The following is a 14,181-nucleotide window of genomic DNA, read 5'->3' as shown; positions in this document are numbered from 1 at the left end:
ATGCGGTCAAAGGCCTCAAAAGATTCGTCTCGCGGTTTCCAAGTGAGTTCTGAAATTAGTTTTTTAATTAGTGTTCGAAAAACCCTCCCGACATCTGGTCAAATATTAACGTGACACCCAAAAATTTTCACCAAATGCAACTAAACGCCCCCTGATTCCTGCCCTCCGGGCTCTGTCGGATCGGGTCCTGTCGCGTTCTCCGGAGGCGGCCACCTACCGCGCTGCAGGCCAGTCTGCGGCGCGCCGCCCCCGACCGACCACCGAGCGAGCGTGTCGGTCGGTTCAGTTTTTTTTAGGGACTCTCCTCTGCTAGGGACTCCGCTCCCGCTGCGTAGATTGTAGTCGTGAGTGGTGGGAGGACGAGGGCCAGGCGAGCGAGGGCGGCGGCATGCACGGCGCCGTGGTGATGCACAAAGAAGAGAGGCGGCTAGGGCTCCCGAGGAGGATATCCTAAGAGCAACTCCAGGGCCAGGGAGAGCAAATGAGTTTTCATATGAAGATTTAGTTGGTAAATATCAAAAATCAATCTTCAGTAGAGAAAACAAATGGGCTGCTATTTTGATAGGCTTTTTAAATTTCTCCTCCTACCTTCCAATTTGGTGACTCTCTATTTGGGCTGCCAACTGTGGGTCCCACCGATTTCTTTTTTTTCCCTTTCCCCATCCCCTTCGGCCCCGCCCCTGCCCCGCCACGCCGCCGCCGCCCCGCCCTCCGCCTCGCCGCGACGTGTTCCGCGTCGTGCGGCGCCGGGGCAACGCCAGGCGGTGGGTGTGCGAGGTGCGCGTGCCGGGCCGCCGCGGCTGCAGGCTCTGGCTCGGCAGGCGCCGAGGCCGCGGTGCGTGCGCACGACGCCGCCATGCTCGCCGTCGCGGGCCCTGGCGCCTGCCTCAACTTCGCGGACTCGGCGTGGCTGCTCGCGGTCCCGGCCTCGTACGCCAGCCACGCCGAGGTGCGCCGCGCCGTCGCCGAGGTCGTGGAGGAGTTCCAGCGCCGGGAGGAGCTCCCAGAGGAGGAGGCGCGATCGGCCACGTTGTCGACGCCGTCCTCCCCCGGCAGCGTCGAAGACGAGGCCTCGACCGACAAGGAGGAGTCATCGCCGGCTGCCGAGGACTCGCTGTTCGAACGGCACCTGTTCGGTGACCTGAGCTCGAACTTGTACTACGCGAGTTTGGCACAGGCGATGCTCATGAAGCCACCGTCCACCGTCGCGGCCTACTGCGACGAGGGCATGACCGATGTGCCTCTCTAGAGCTATTAGGACAGAGGCCGGCTGGCCGGCCGGCGGCAGCAAGGGGCGGCGGCGGGCAGGTCTGGGCAGTGGCGGCGCTACTCCGGTGACCCCTAGGCGACGGGCTCGTGTCGGGGAGCTTCGGTGCGAGGTGGGGATCCCGTTCCTGGGCTCCGTTGCGGGCGAGGAAGGGCGGAGAGCAGGGCTTCACGACGAGCAAGGTGGGGGGGGGCGCAGCGCGTCGGCCACCTCCGCATGGCCTCTGACTCGGCGTCGTCCTCTCCGTGGTTCCTCTCCGGATTGAAAGCAGCCACCGCCGGATCCTCCAAGAAGAGTGGTTGCGCGCCGTGGTGGACCCGGACGAGGCAGAGGAGCCCAGGCTGAGCGGCGTGGACGAGGCGGAGGCGCGGGCGGCGCGGGGTAGGGCGTAGGGCACGGGCGAGTGGGAGAGGTGGGTGGGGTGACGAGGGAATGACAAGTGGGGCCTAGTTATCAGTTAAGAAAATGGAAGCCTAAATTACTCGGCCTGTTGGAGTGGAGGCTCATATTTGGATGAGTAAAATTTAGAAGTGAGCTTCTAAATGAGCTTTTGCTCCCCCAAATTTAGCAGCACTACTGGAGTTGCTCTAAGGGATGATAAATACAGGAGTCCTAGCCGCCTCTCTTCTAATTTCCAATAAGTTGTTGCTGCTTACTAATTTCCAAAATAAGATTTACACACGTATTTATCCTCCCTTAGGAGATACTATATAATTAAGGAGTGCACCTCATCTATAAAGTAGTGAATAAGAAGATAATATGGGCTCAGCCCACTAGGCCTGCTAGCGGGGCGGGCTCAGATGCGGATTTTGGGTCGGGTTTTTGAATGGGGATCCGTTTGTAGGGTAGTAACGGGTTTATAGACTAACGGGTTGGGGCGGGGTGGGCTTCATTTGCGGGTTGGGGCGGGGTGGGTGCGGTCCTGCTCCCGCAAGAAGGCGACACCGCCGCCGCCGCCGCCGCCGTCGCCGCTACCGGCCACCGTCGCCGCCGCACCTCTCCTCCTCCGACGTCCACAGATCGAGGTACTCCTCTTCCACCTTGCATCTCCATCTCCTCCGCATCACCCCTTCCTCTTCCTCAACGGCTCACTGGCTCCCTTCCTCCTCTTCTTGCAAGATGCCAAGATCTGTGGGGGAGGTGCTGTAGGCACGACGGGATCGCCGGATCTGTGGCCGCCGGCTTCGCCTTCTTCCAGGCTGCCACCGGATCTGGGGAACTGAGAGGCCGGCCACCGTCTTCTTTCTCGGCCGCTCGGCGTGCTCTGTCTCTCCCTGTTTCGCTGCTGCTGCTGCTCTTAGCCGGGCCGGCCAGAGAGAGACGACCAGCGGATCGCCTGGGGAAGAAAGAGGAGGTGAAGGTGGTGATAGAGATCGGAAGGGATAAGGAGTTTTTCCCATGGGGAACTGCTTAGGGGGCAGCTCCTACTCCTACGTCAACAAGGTCTCCTCCACTGCAAGGCCGGGTGAGTCCAGTCCACTGCTTCTTACCTTGCTCTCTCTCTCTGCATCCTCCTTCGACATGCAGATAGGAGATGCATGCTTGTTGCTTGCTCTCTAGTATTAAGATCCAACTTAAAAGTGGGGGCTAGAGGTCAGAATTATTTCATTCATAAATACTGTAAGAACGGAGGTAGTGCTTGCCATGGAGTAATCATAAGTCAACCACATTTGCTTGCTGCTAGCTGTGAGACTAATTGAATGACCTGGCAATTAGTTGTATAACTGGAAGCATGTTAGTCCAAAAAGAATAGCATACAGCTCTGCAAACATTAGATGGTGCAGTTTGGTACCCATCTAAAATCAAGCAGTGCGCCAGTACTAATTACTATTACTACTTAGGCTCACAATATTCTGGAAGCTAAAGACTCAACCAGCAGCTCTAAGCCTGCAAGCTCTGGGTCAGGTAGTGTCTTCTCAACCTGGCAAATTGTAGTATCTTTCTTCGAGAACAGCTTATCAAATGCTCTCACAATATAAATCCATCTACAGTCCATTTGATTCATTTAACTTTTTCTGAATAGAACACTGAACATATGCTTCAAAAATAGAGATAAGAAAACACTGAAGATATTATGCCTGCATGTAATTTTGAACAATGCATTTTCTATTACTGCTGAAGCAGCAGAGATAGGTTGTTCTATTACTGCATGTAGTTGCATTTTGCTGGGAACCGCATAAGAAACCTAATACTTGCATTTTTGCTGGGAAGTTGTTCGTCCGGCCAATGTAGCTTATCTTTTCTATACAAGCAGTATCTCTGAACCTATATTTGAACAACATTCCTTTTATTTTGTTACAGTTCTGTTTTAAATCAATACAACCAAGGGTACGCCAAGCTGCCGCCGACCGCGCCGACGGCCAAGCCGCCGCTGACCCGGATTCATCTGCACCAACAGATCACAGAGTCACAGAGAAACATCTCGAGGTAATCCCAACTTTAAGTATTTCTCCTCATCTTATATATGAATTTTACATGTTTCGATCTAAGCTACTGCATGCACCTATGAATCTAGTAGAACTATGATTGGCAGATAGAGTATACTCTCTCAGCTGTTGCAAGTTTAAGCTGTTCAAATAGCTGCTGATATTGCTGCATTTCATGTATATTGCTGTGTATAGCTGCTGATATTGCTGCACTTGGCACTGCTGATATTGCTGCTAGTACTAGACTGCTATAGTACTGAAAGGTTTCCTTTAGAGTTTAAGAGCTCTACAACAAGATAACCCATGCATGTTTAACTTCTAAAAATATGCCTTTTCAAAATAGATGTCTTCTCTTCAGTTAGAGGCCTCTGGCACAAGTGAGAGCACTGATAATAGTTCGTCACAAACACCAAATAGAAGGGCACCAATCTGGGAGTATTATGAGCCAGAATTGGTCAGGATAGATGGTGCACTAAAAGCAATTTGCAAGTACTGTGGAACAAAGTTGATTGCAAACAGGAAATCTGGTACAAACAGCCTTAGAACTCACATTGCAGAGTACTGCCCCAAAGTCCCTAGTGATGATAGGAACAGATTTGTCGCTGCAATGAAGAAAAAGCCAGATGGTCCATTCACCTTTAATAAGCATAGAAGTCGCGACCTGATGATTGCATGGATTGTTAGAGCTGATGTAGCATTCAACAAGTTTGATGATGAAGGTTTTGAGCCTTGGATGGAGTCACTGCAACCCACTTTTAGCGGCATAGGGAGACAAACGATTCGTAATGATTGTGTTGCTAAGTTTGAGAGAGCAAAGATAGAATTACGAAGTGAACTTCAGAGTCTTAGCTCTCGCATATGCTTCACTTCGGATCTTTGGACATCAAACCAAAAGTTGGGATATCTTTGTGTTATAGCCCACTATATTGGCCCTGATTTTGTTTTGAAGAAAAAGATAATTGCATTTAAGGATGTGAAGTATCCACATACAGGTGTTGCTATTGAGGAAGCCATTACAACTATTCTGACAGACTATGGAATCAAAGAGAAGATGTTCACAATAACACTGGACAATGCAGCAAACAACAAGACAGCTTGCGATCTTCTACAAGAAAGCGGAAAGCAAGACATGTTATTTGGTGGTGAGCATCTTCTTGTTAGATGTTGTGCTCATATACTCAACATTCTTGTGCAAGACGGTATGAATGTTGCTAGTGCTGTGATAGAATTGATAAGAGACCTGATTAGGAACATTAACTCATCACCAGCGCGTATCCAGAATTTCAATGAGATAGCTCAAAGAGAAGGTCTTGCTGCAAAGGCTGGTTTAGTCCTTGATGTACTTCCATTCCCCACTTACTCCTTGCTCATTGAGTGTATGTTTGGCTACTGTTCTGGTTTGTTGTTTGTTGCTGTAGTCGGCTCACCATCAATTTAGTTTTGATATCTTAGTGTTTCCCATGAGTATGATCATTTCAGATGTTCTTATCAAACGGGTATGATGGCTAGGTTAATTTTGTTTTCATTGATATGGATCTTCAATTTTTGAAAATTTGTTTCATTATAATCATTTTTGTGGTATGGTGAATTCTTTGTGCAGCTATTCACATGTCCATTGAAACCCTTATAGGTATGCTTCACGGGTTCGTTGCATTGTTAATGATACAAGCAAGCATGTTGCCCCAAAAGAAATCGTGAGGCTGAAGAAGTTGATTGCCTATAGGAAGGAGCAAGCAGGCAAGCGAAGTGATGACGAACTGGAAGAAATACAGGAAGAGAGGGTCTCGAAAGAGAAAGCAGACAATCGCCTGACTGGCTGACAGCGAGGTGCCACTACTGAATGCTCCTGGTCGTGTTCTTCAGTGTTAAGAATTTGCGACAGCAACGAGTTCTGCAATCACTCTAACAGAATGTTCCGATATGATCTGACGGTGTTGTACAATAATTGTATAGTAGTTGCATATTACATTATGGTAGTGATGCCCGTTTGTACAAAGAGGAGTATAGCACACATTATGTAATGCTCCAGCGCTTCCTATCGTGCGCAGCAACCCATGCATAACCCACCATTGGTGGGGCGGGTTGGGGTGGGTTGATTAATTAAACATTTGGGTGGGGGCGGGTTGACAAAAATTAATTAAAATGCTACGGGTAGGGGCGGGTACATCCCCATTAGCAGGCCTACAGCCCACTAAGCCGTCGTGGCCCTCCGAGCCACCTGAAGTTCGGCGCGCCTGGTAAAGTGGATGCCGGTCATAACTCATAAGGGCACTCCCAACCCACACTTCATCATAGAGTCTATCCCTATTAATTACACTGCCACGTAGATGTTTTGTTGATGTGGCAAGCAATTTAATGTGGAGAGAGATGCAAAAACGAAGAAACCGAGTCTAAGACGGACTCAACGTCTACGCTGGCTTCGATGCACAAGACTCTACCCTTTCTCCGCGTTGCGAAGTCAGCCATCGTTTCCATGGCCGGCGGACAGATCCCGTGCGGCACCTCCCCGCCCCACCCGCTCCTTCCCACATGAAATTTGCCACAGCTGATCCTTGTTTATTTGTGTTGCATACATGTGTTCATTAAATCCACATCCTTATAGAAACTACTTGTAAAATCTTGCACTGGGATGGATAGTTTCTAGTAATAGAGTCTTGAAGCTATGAAAACCGTGATAGAGTCTAGCATTGGGACTGCCCTAACACTCGCCATTGCAGATGGCCTCGCGCGCACGGATTGGTCGTTGTTGCCTCAATGGGGAGCGATGGATTGGCGCTAGTCTATAATAATCGCTCGGGAAGGAAATGTCCACGGCCTTGACCGGGCTCTCCACCCACCACCATTCACCCACGTCCACGGATCTGCCGTCAGCCAGGCACGTGAACGTATTTTTCACTTTTCTCTGAATCCCGGCCGGTGTCTGAAGTCTGAACCCCGCAACACCCACTTGCCCGGCGGCGGCGGCGGCGGCCGGGGGGGGGGGGGGGGGGGGGGGGGGGGGGACCGCTGTCGCTTTGCTCTCCCCCTGCGATCCTGTCCCGGACACAACACAACACGAACCTGTGGTCCGTTCGGCCCATTACAACCGGATGCTACCGTTAGCGTCGCCCGTCGGCTCCACTCTGACCGACCCCCAGAACGGCTACAGGCTTCGGAGAGATGCAGCAGGCCAGATCATTCCATTGTGCAAGATTAGCAGGATTCTAGTAGCTTCAGCTCACAGCAAGATTTAGCAGCCATGCTCTGTGGTAGAGCATCTCCAATAGTTTCTCATTCCAGATTGTTATTTTTTTTTGTAAAAACAGAAAAAACATTCTCCAACAGTTTCCCATCCCAGGTTGCCATTTATGCCAAATTCAGAAAAAGAGCCTCCGCGCGCGTATGCGCTTGTATCCGCGGTGCATCCGTCCGTATCAAAAGAGGTGGAAGGACATAAAAATAATTTTGTTTCTGTCTCAGGGTTCCTGATGTAAGTTTTTATGAGATGGAAGGACATAAAGATAATTTTGTTTCTCTCAGGTTCCTGATGTAAGTTATATCTGGGTTTGACAAGTAAATTATGCCAAACTATTACTTGACATATTTTTTTAGAAGTTGGCAAAACACAAAATTTATCAAATAAAATTTGATAAACTCTTAGAGATGCTCTTATCTGCCAGTTTCTTTAGGAGTAGCTTTTCCTCACTGTTAACCACTAGCACTGGCAGGGAGCAGCTACCTTTGTTAGACATTGATCATTGACGGGGTCAGGCAAGGAGCAGCAACCTCAATTGTTTGATATCAGCAGTAGCTGCTTGCTTGATTGCTTCTGAGCTGAAGCATCTCTAGTTTATTGTTCACCACCATCCATTATGCTCTCCGGAAGATTCCTCCCACTGTCGTGACTCTTTGGTCTTGGAAGAGCAGTGCAGGTACACCGACAGACAGACAAATCACTCGCACAGCTTTGCAGATCTTACCAGGATTTATCATGGCACAAACGCGACAATATATTGGGAGAACAAAATATAAAAAAGGAATCATAAGAATGATGTGTGTTTACCCGAGATTCTCATTGTCAAAACGGGAACAGAAGCAAGCAAAGAATGACGGAAAACAGAAAACAAAACGTTTAATTCATTCTATACACAGACGACGATCCTGGTCTTCCTTCATGTATGGACAATTTTTTTTCTTGCCTTTTCTCTTCCCCCCCCCCCCCCCCCCCCCCCCTCTCTTTCTCTGGACACACCAACAACCACCGAGTTTACATACCCACCTGATTCATTATTCTTATCAATAAACAAAAAAAAAGAAAACAAATAATATTGTGGACGGCTCCCTCCAGCACAGCCCCCATCGGCCATCACTTGGTTGTTTCAGTTCGTTCGTCTTTCGGTATCAATGGAGATCAATCTTGGCAGCTTACGAAACGCGATCGCTGACCGAAGAGGGCAGCCATTTGGCACGATGCTTCTAACAACTTGCCTGCAGAGTTTTGGTAGGGAACAATGCGTAAGACTAACTGCACAGTTAACAAATAATGACACCGACATGGTGCCGAACTGAAGGGTGGAAACATTGGTGGGGAGTAATAAGAAATAAACGCTAGATTATGTTGCAACAGATAACCTGTCAAATCAGCAGGACGGCACTCGATGCCTAAACAATTATGCAAAAGAAAACTCGCAAATTTTATACCATAAATATGCTTTTTCTCATGGGCAAGGGTCATGGACACGATAATGGCCGACAGTAACTTGGCTTGAAAGGGTACAAACAGGAACGAATAAACACCGTATCACATGGAATTCAAAATACAGGGTGGACTTTGGGCCTAAAGAATTTTAGGTGCCTGGGACACATTCCTAAAATGCTTTGGTACATTCCTGCACCCAATCTCGAGTAAACATCTGATTTCACAGTAAATGCTAACAAAGGCCTACAAAGGCTTAGTGGTTTGGGTTGAACTGAATTGTCTAATTCAGATCATAAGTATACCTTAAATGCTATCTAATTTTTCCTCTGTAACAGTCTCCTCTGGCAAGATTTTGAGTTCGTTCATTTGTCAGTGTCTACAATCTGAACACTGCCAACTATTGCTATTTACCCATACAAAAGGCACACATTCGACCTTGCCTTCCCTCTAAGCATTAACAAATCAGGTACTGTTCCACCTAAACTATGAAACGCGACCAAGGCTATATGAGCCTTTCATGCTTCGAGGAAAAGCAAAATTGTTGCTCATGCGTCATGGTTAAAGGATAGTGTTGCTTGCAGGCCCAGGAACCGTATCACCCATCAAGCAGATGCTGAAGACAACCTCCCAACAGCATATGCTCAAGTATCCCTATTATGTCAGCTCACATCCATGTTTCCACGGTGCTAACACGTTGGCCAGTACAGATGTTGGCCATTTGTGAAAAAACCCAAGGAAACCACAGTAACATTAGTCCATGGTAGAAGCTAGAAAGTGCTCCACCGACAGCCCATATGCCTTCCAATACGACCATGGCAGTAGGACGGTAAGGAACCCTAATTGCCGCTTCTATTTTATGCCGACGCCTTCGTCTTTATTCTACTACCCAGTACTACTAATCACCCACCAACTGATAAATTAATCGCCGCTGGCTACGAGCCGATCACTCACCGGTACCCTCACCGGCAACATTCTTACCATCAACTGATCAACCCGCATTGATCTTAACCAATCGCAAAATTAATCTACCCACCCCCCTAATCGAGATTGTGAGCTGTAAATTTCGGCTCAATTATTGAACTAAGGACAATGTGATGGGTTACTTTTGAGCAATCTGTAATGACATGTGGGTAGAACAGAAAGGACCAGTTCCAGATCTGGAGGTACTGACCTCGCCGGAGCTTGATTTTCTTGTGGGTGGTGATGGCGGGAGGCTTCCTGTGAGGGTCGGCGGTCTGCGTGGCGTTCTTGTCACCCGGCGGGAACAGCACGGCGTCAATGCCCTGCACCGAGATCCTACCGTCGGTGTAGATGTCCGGGTCGAAGAGGTAGGCGGAGCCCTCGCCCTGGCCGAACTTGACGGAGCCGTCGGCCTCCCGCGCCACCACCTTGTGCGGCAGCCGCAGCGTGTCGTAGCGCGCCTTGCCGAACCGCCGCACGGCGTTGTACATGGACTCCTCGGTCTGGTACTCGGGAACCATGTGGTAGTAGAGGATGTTCTCCGGCGAGCCAGGCTCGCTGAGCTGGTCGGTGGTGAGGCGCGCCATGGCCTCGTCGTTGGGGGCGAGGACGGTGAGCACGTAGCCCTCAGAGACGAGGCGGCCCATCTCGGTGGCGAGCGAGGTGAGGTTGACGAGGATGTCGGCGAGCTCGTTGTAGCCGCCGTAGAGGAGCAGGGTCTGGATGAAGTCCTTGACCTGGCTGTGCCCGTCGAAGTGGTGCTTCCCGGAGCCGGGCCCAGGCGCCGGCGCGGGGGCGATGGACGGGCCGGGCGCCATGGCGTCCCAGATCGGGAGCACGGGGGGCGCGCCGGGGGGCACCGGCGGCGCGGGCTTCTTGAGGCGGTGCGTCCTCGGGTCGACCTCGGGCGCGCCCGTGGGCAGCACGGCCGAGATCGCGGCGAGGCTGCGGCGGCGGTTGAAGTCCTCCTGCACGGAGCGGGGCACGAGGAGGCGCTCGATTCCGTGGATGACCCCGTCGGGGCGGAGCACCGCGTCCGGGCGCGTGACGGCGGCGTGGCCGACGCGCATGCCGGCGGCGCAGCCGCCGGCCGCGGCGGCGAGCTCGACCTCCTCGCCGGAGAGCGTGGGGTGGGAGGCGGCGGGCCAGGAGTCGGAGGGGAGGCGCGCGGGGAGGACGTGGTAGAGGAGCAGCGCCTGGAGCGACTTGAGGTTGCGGGGCTCGAGGAGGAAGCGCTTGAACTCCGGGTCGAGGTCCCGCTCCAGCGCCTCGTTCCGCGGCGCGAAGATGGTGACGTTGTGCCTCCCGACGGCGTCCTCGAGAGTCTGCAGGAGCAGCGCCTTCTCCACCAGCTCCGCCAGCTCTGTGTAGTGCGAGTCCAGCAGCGCCACCAGCACCGAGTTGGAGTTGATCCCCACCGCCGCCCCGCCGCCGCCGCCGGCACCCGCGGCGGGCAATGTGGGTTCCCGCGGCGCCGCGTCCTCGGCCGCCGCCGCCGCCCCCACCAGGAGCAGGAGGGAGAGGAGAAGAGCGCCGTGCGCCGGCGCGCCCATCCCCGCGCGCGCCCGGCCTCTGCTCTTTCTAGATTGGTCTCGCCGCCGCCGCCGCCCCTCGATGCTGCGTTGCGCCGCTCTCCACCTCTGGTCCTCCCCTCTTCTCAGCTAGCTCGATTTGTTGGTTGGGTGGGGGAGAGCGCGAGAGGAGAGAGAGAGAGAAGCTAGCTAAATGGAGGTGGGTGGTGTGAGCCTTTCCTCTGGGGTGGTTTCTTTTCTCCTCTTGCACTTTGAGTGAAGAGAGTGAGAGAGAGAAGAGCCAACCGAGCCGACGGAGGAGAGGGAGAGAGACGTGAGACGCGGTGTGGTGGGTGGGGGCAAGCGCGAGGAGGCGGGCGCACACAGGCTGGCGGGCGGGGCCGAGGTGGAGGCCGCCGGGGAAGTGTCGGTGTGCGGCCGCGCACACAAGGTTCGCGTGTGCGTAAGCAGCAAAAAGGCTGGACGCAGTTGTGTCTTGTGTGAGCCTGTGAGGTCGGGTCGGGCCACGCCGCCACGGCCCCTGGCCCCTCTGTCCGTGGGCACCTGCGGGCAGCGAGCCCAGCCGGCAGGCGGACGAGCGGCGGCCGAGCGCGGCAATGCCTCGGATTGCAGCTGTTTCTGCCCCCCCCCGCCGCGCGAGGATTTCCGCTGGTTTGAGCCACTTTTCACGGTGCCCGCCCGCGCTTTTCGAGCCCCTGGCCGGCTTGGCGTTGGCGGGAGGGAGAGGGATTCACCGGCGTCACGGGCTCCAGTGTAAGCTTAAGCTATGGGAGGACGGACGAGTATGCAAGCCCGCACGGGGCTACGGAGATTTTGGGTTAAAAAGCTGCGGCAAAAAGTTTGTCTTGCAACGTGTGTACCAGTAGTCTGTCCGTCAAATTCCGTGAGGGAATGATTCCTGTTCATGCTGGCGTGCTCATCGATCTCATTCCGCCCCGTGTTAAAATGGACTCGGTTCGCTAGCTACTGCCACTCCGTCGGTGCTAGCAGAGGGCCCAAAAGGCTTTTATGATGATTGATCAGGCGCTCAGCAGGCAGTCAAGTGCGTCTCGCTTCCTCTGAGGGAGATTAAAAGAAAGAAAGAAAGGAAAAAAGGCGTTCCGGTAGTTGTAGGTGCCACCACCAGAACCGGATCAAGAAGAGACGAGCTTTTTATCATGCTTAGATAGACTATAGTATCTTTTCTTATGGTTAAAGGTCAAACAAGTGCATGAGAGCTTATTAGCTGCGGCATGTGCTTGCGTTCGCATTGCATTTACGACGCGCTAACTACTGATGATCTCAAAGCGCCCTCGTTTACCCGCAACGAGTCAATGAGGAGCAAGGCCGAAGCAATGTGCTTGTTGCAATTACAATACACAGGATCAGTTTCCTTCAAAAAAAAAACAGGATCAGATTTAGAAACATATCGATCATGTACGGCTACGAGTAGTTAAATGTCCCTCGGAGAAAGACAACTCACCCGCTAGGCCGCAACTAATAATCCTACCCTTCTGATTAGACTAATGATGGCCAGCGATCCAACGGTCTACCATAAAACTAAAACTCGTTTAATATTTTTCAACGGCATCTCGTCGACTGGCAAAGCAGTACCGTCTTGTGCCCCTGGTCTGCGTAAAAATTAACAGGAAAACCGACTGTACTGTACGGCGCGCCGTGCGTAGACCGCCACGTCGTTTCTTCGGCGTTGCACGGCATGTACAACGGGAATCATCGAGCACTCTAATTCCCTGATGGCCATCGGAACATGGCTTGACGAGGCCTCTCGCTGGACGGTCCCCATCGCCGGATCGCCGGCGACGGCGATGATCATTCGGTGCGGGTGCGGCACCCAAAAGAAACGCGCAGGACAGCGCCGTACCGTGTGCCTCCTTACCTTTCACACATTCGCGAGGGGGGAAAGGGATAAGAAAGAAAAAGAAACCTAGAATATACTCGGCAAATACGCAGGACAAAATCATGGCTGCCTTTTTTTTTGTTAACGATAACCAGGTGTTGCGTCGAGCGATTAGTGGTGGCTTGTTTTTTACTTTTTGGTTGTTCAATTATTGACTTGTCACATAGGGAGAGGAGGATTGTGAGGGGTGAAGTGGGCTGTCTCTTTTCCGATGGTTTGGCCTGAGGCGTCGTCGGAGTCGCCTGACGTGGGTTACTCTCCACGCTAAGCGACCGCCTCGACGGCTTGTTTTCCCAGCCTCCAACAGATTTCCAGTACCAAGTACTTTTCCGTCTCACAGTTACTAACAATGTGCTAGCGTCTGCCTTTCCGCGCCCTGTTTTTTTTTTTGAGAAAAAAAGACCGGCTGAAATGGGTACGCTGAAGTTCCTGCTCCGGTCACGCTATTCTTCGGACTTACTCCCTTTGTTCTAAATTATACATCGTTTTACTTTTTTGACACTAAATTTGACCAATCGTTTTATTCAAAAATTGTATAAATATAATTAAATTTAAGTTATTCTTAAAGAATTTGTATTAATAAAGCAACCCACAATAAAAAATAATATTTTGAATAAATTTTTAAATAAGACGACGAGTAATCAAATTTAGAATAAAAAAATCAAACAACTTATTATTTAAAACGGAGTACTTACTAACGACGCGGTGCGCTCGTAGTTGCGCTGCCTCCTCCTTTGAAGCCAAGACAAGTCTCGCGCTACTGCTACCTTGTACGCTTGCCAGGTGGTGGCGTACAGAACCAACCGACGGACTGGTCGCTGGTCACCACCACCCAAAAGTTTCGGCCTGCGCATATACGGGAAGAAAGAGCGGCCAAGCCTGACCGCGGCCGGTCCGTCTCCAGCAGTGCCCTGCAGGCCAGATGCGGCGGAGACCGGCGATCCCGAAGGCGCCGGGTCGTTTCGTCACGGGTAGGACCGTAGGAGTTGTGTTGATGTGCCACGGCCGGGCACGGGGTCGCGTCCGTCACCGCGCCGCTGGATGACGGGGGAAGCGTCGGTGCCGGTGGGTTCGGGCTCGACGTCTGGAGCCGGGGGGCTCGCCGATGGGGCCGGTACGAGGGCACGCGACGCCGACGCGGGCGGGCAGGCGAGACGGCGAGCGAGGAAAGGACACGAAACGAACTACGAACCGCGCGCACCTCGGCCTCGCGGCCACAAGCTACGCGCGCGCTTGCTCTGATGCTTTTGCCTGGGGCACCTTCATCTTGTCTCTTTTTTGTTTCCTTTTTCTTAAGAAAACTGCCCGGACCGTCTGCTTTTGCTCACTCTTTTTTTCATCTTGACCGACCGGCTTGTTCTCTCAGAGATCATCATCTGGCACCTGTTGCTAACTCTTGGCTCCGTATGTGCTCAGAAGGA

The 14,181-nt window shown here is 52.2% G+C and overlaps 2 protein-coding genes and 1 pseudogene across 2 annotated transcripts; 2 read left to right on the top strand and 1 right to left on the bottom strand.

Annotated features, from left to right (window-relative positions):
• Nucleotides 1–720: 720 nt before the first annotated feature.
• Nucleotides 721–1,258, top strand: LOC120648975 (annotated as a pseudogene).
• Nucleotides 1,259–2,246: 988 nt separating this feature from the next.
• Nucleotides 2,247–5,513, top strand: LOC120648974 (zinc finger BED domain-containing protein RICESLEEPER 2-like). The gene is made up of 6 exons (XM_039925592.1): nucleotides 2,247–2,732; nucleotides 3,109–3,172; nucleotides 3,569–3,694; nucleotides 4,037–5,032; nucleotides 5,173–5,189; nucleotides 5,324–5,513. Exons 4-6 carry the CDS (start codon nucleotides 4,037–4,039, stop codon nucleotides 5,511–5,513), a joined length of 1,203 nt encoding a protein of 400 aa, XP_039781526.1. The 5' UTR covers nucleotides 2,247–2,732; nucleotides 3,109–3,172; nucleotides 3,569–3,694.
• A 2,208-nt stretch (nucleotides 5,514–7,721) lies between these two features.
• Nucleotides 7,722–11,133, bottom strand: LOC120649511 (fasciclin-like arabinogalactan protein 16). The gene is made up of 2 exons (XM_039926325.1): nucleotides 9,543–11,133; nucleotides 7,722–8,160 (listed from the first exon to the last, which is right to left on the bottom strand). The coding sequence occupies exons 1-2, from the start codon at nucleotides 10,882–10,884 to the stop codon at nucleotides 8,084–8,086; spliced, it is 1,419 nt and encodes a 472-aa protein (XP_039782259.1). The 5' UTR covers nucleotides 10,885–11,133; the 3' UTR covers nucleotides 7,722–8,083.
• Between the last annotated feature and the right edge of the window lie 3,048 nt (nucleotides 11,134–14,181).

The sequence above is a fragment of the Panicum virgatum genome, chromosome 9K, assembly GCF_016808335.1.
Source record: "Panicum virgatum strain AP13 chromosome 9K, P.virgatum_v5, whole genome shotgun sequence".
NCBI classification, from domain to species: domain Eukaryota; kingdom Viridiplantae; phylum Streptophyta; class Magnoliopsida; order Poales; family Poaceae; genus Panicum; species Panicum virgatum.
This window is presented reverse-complemented; position numbering and strand designations above follow the sequence as displayed.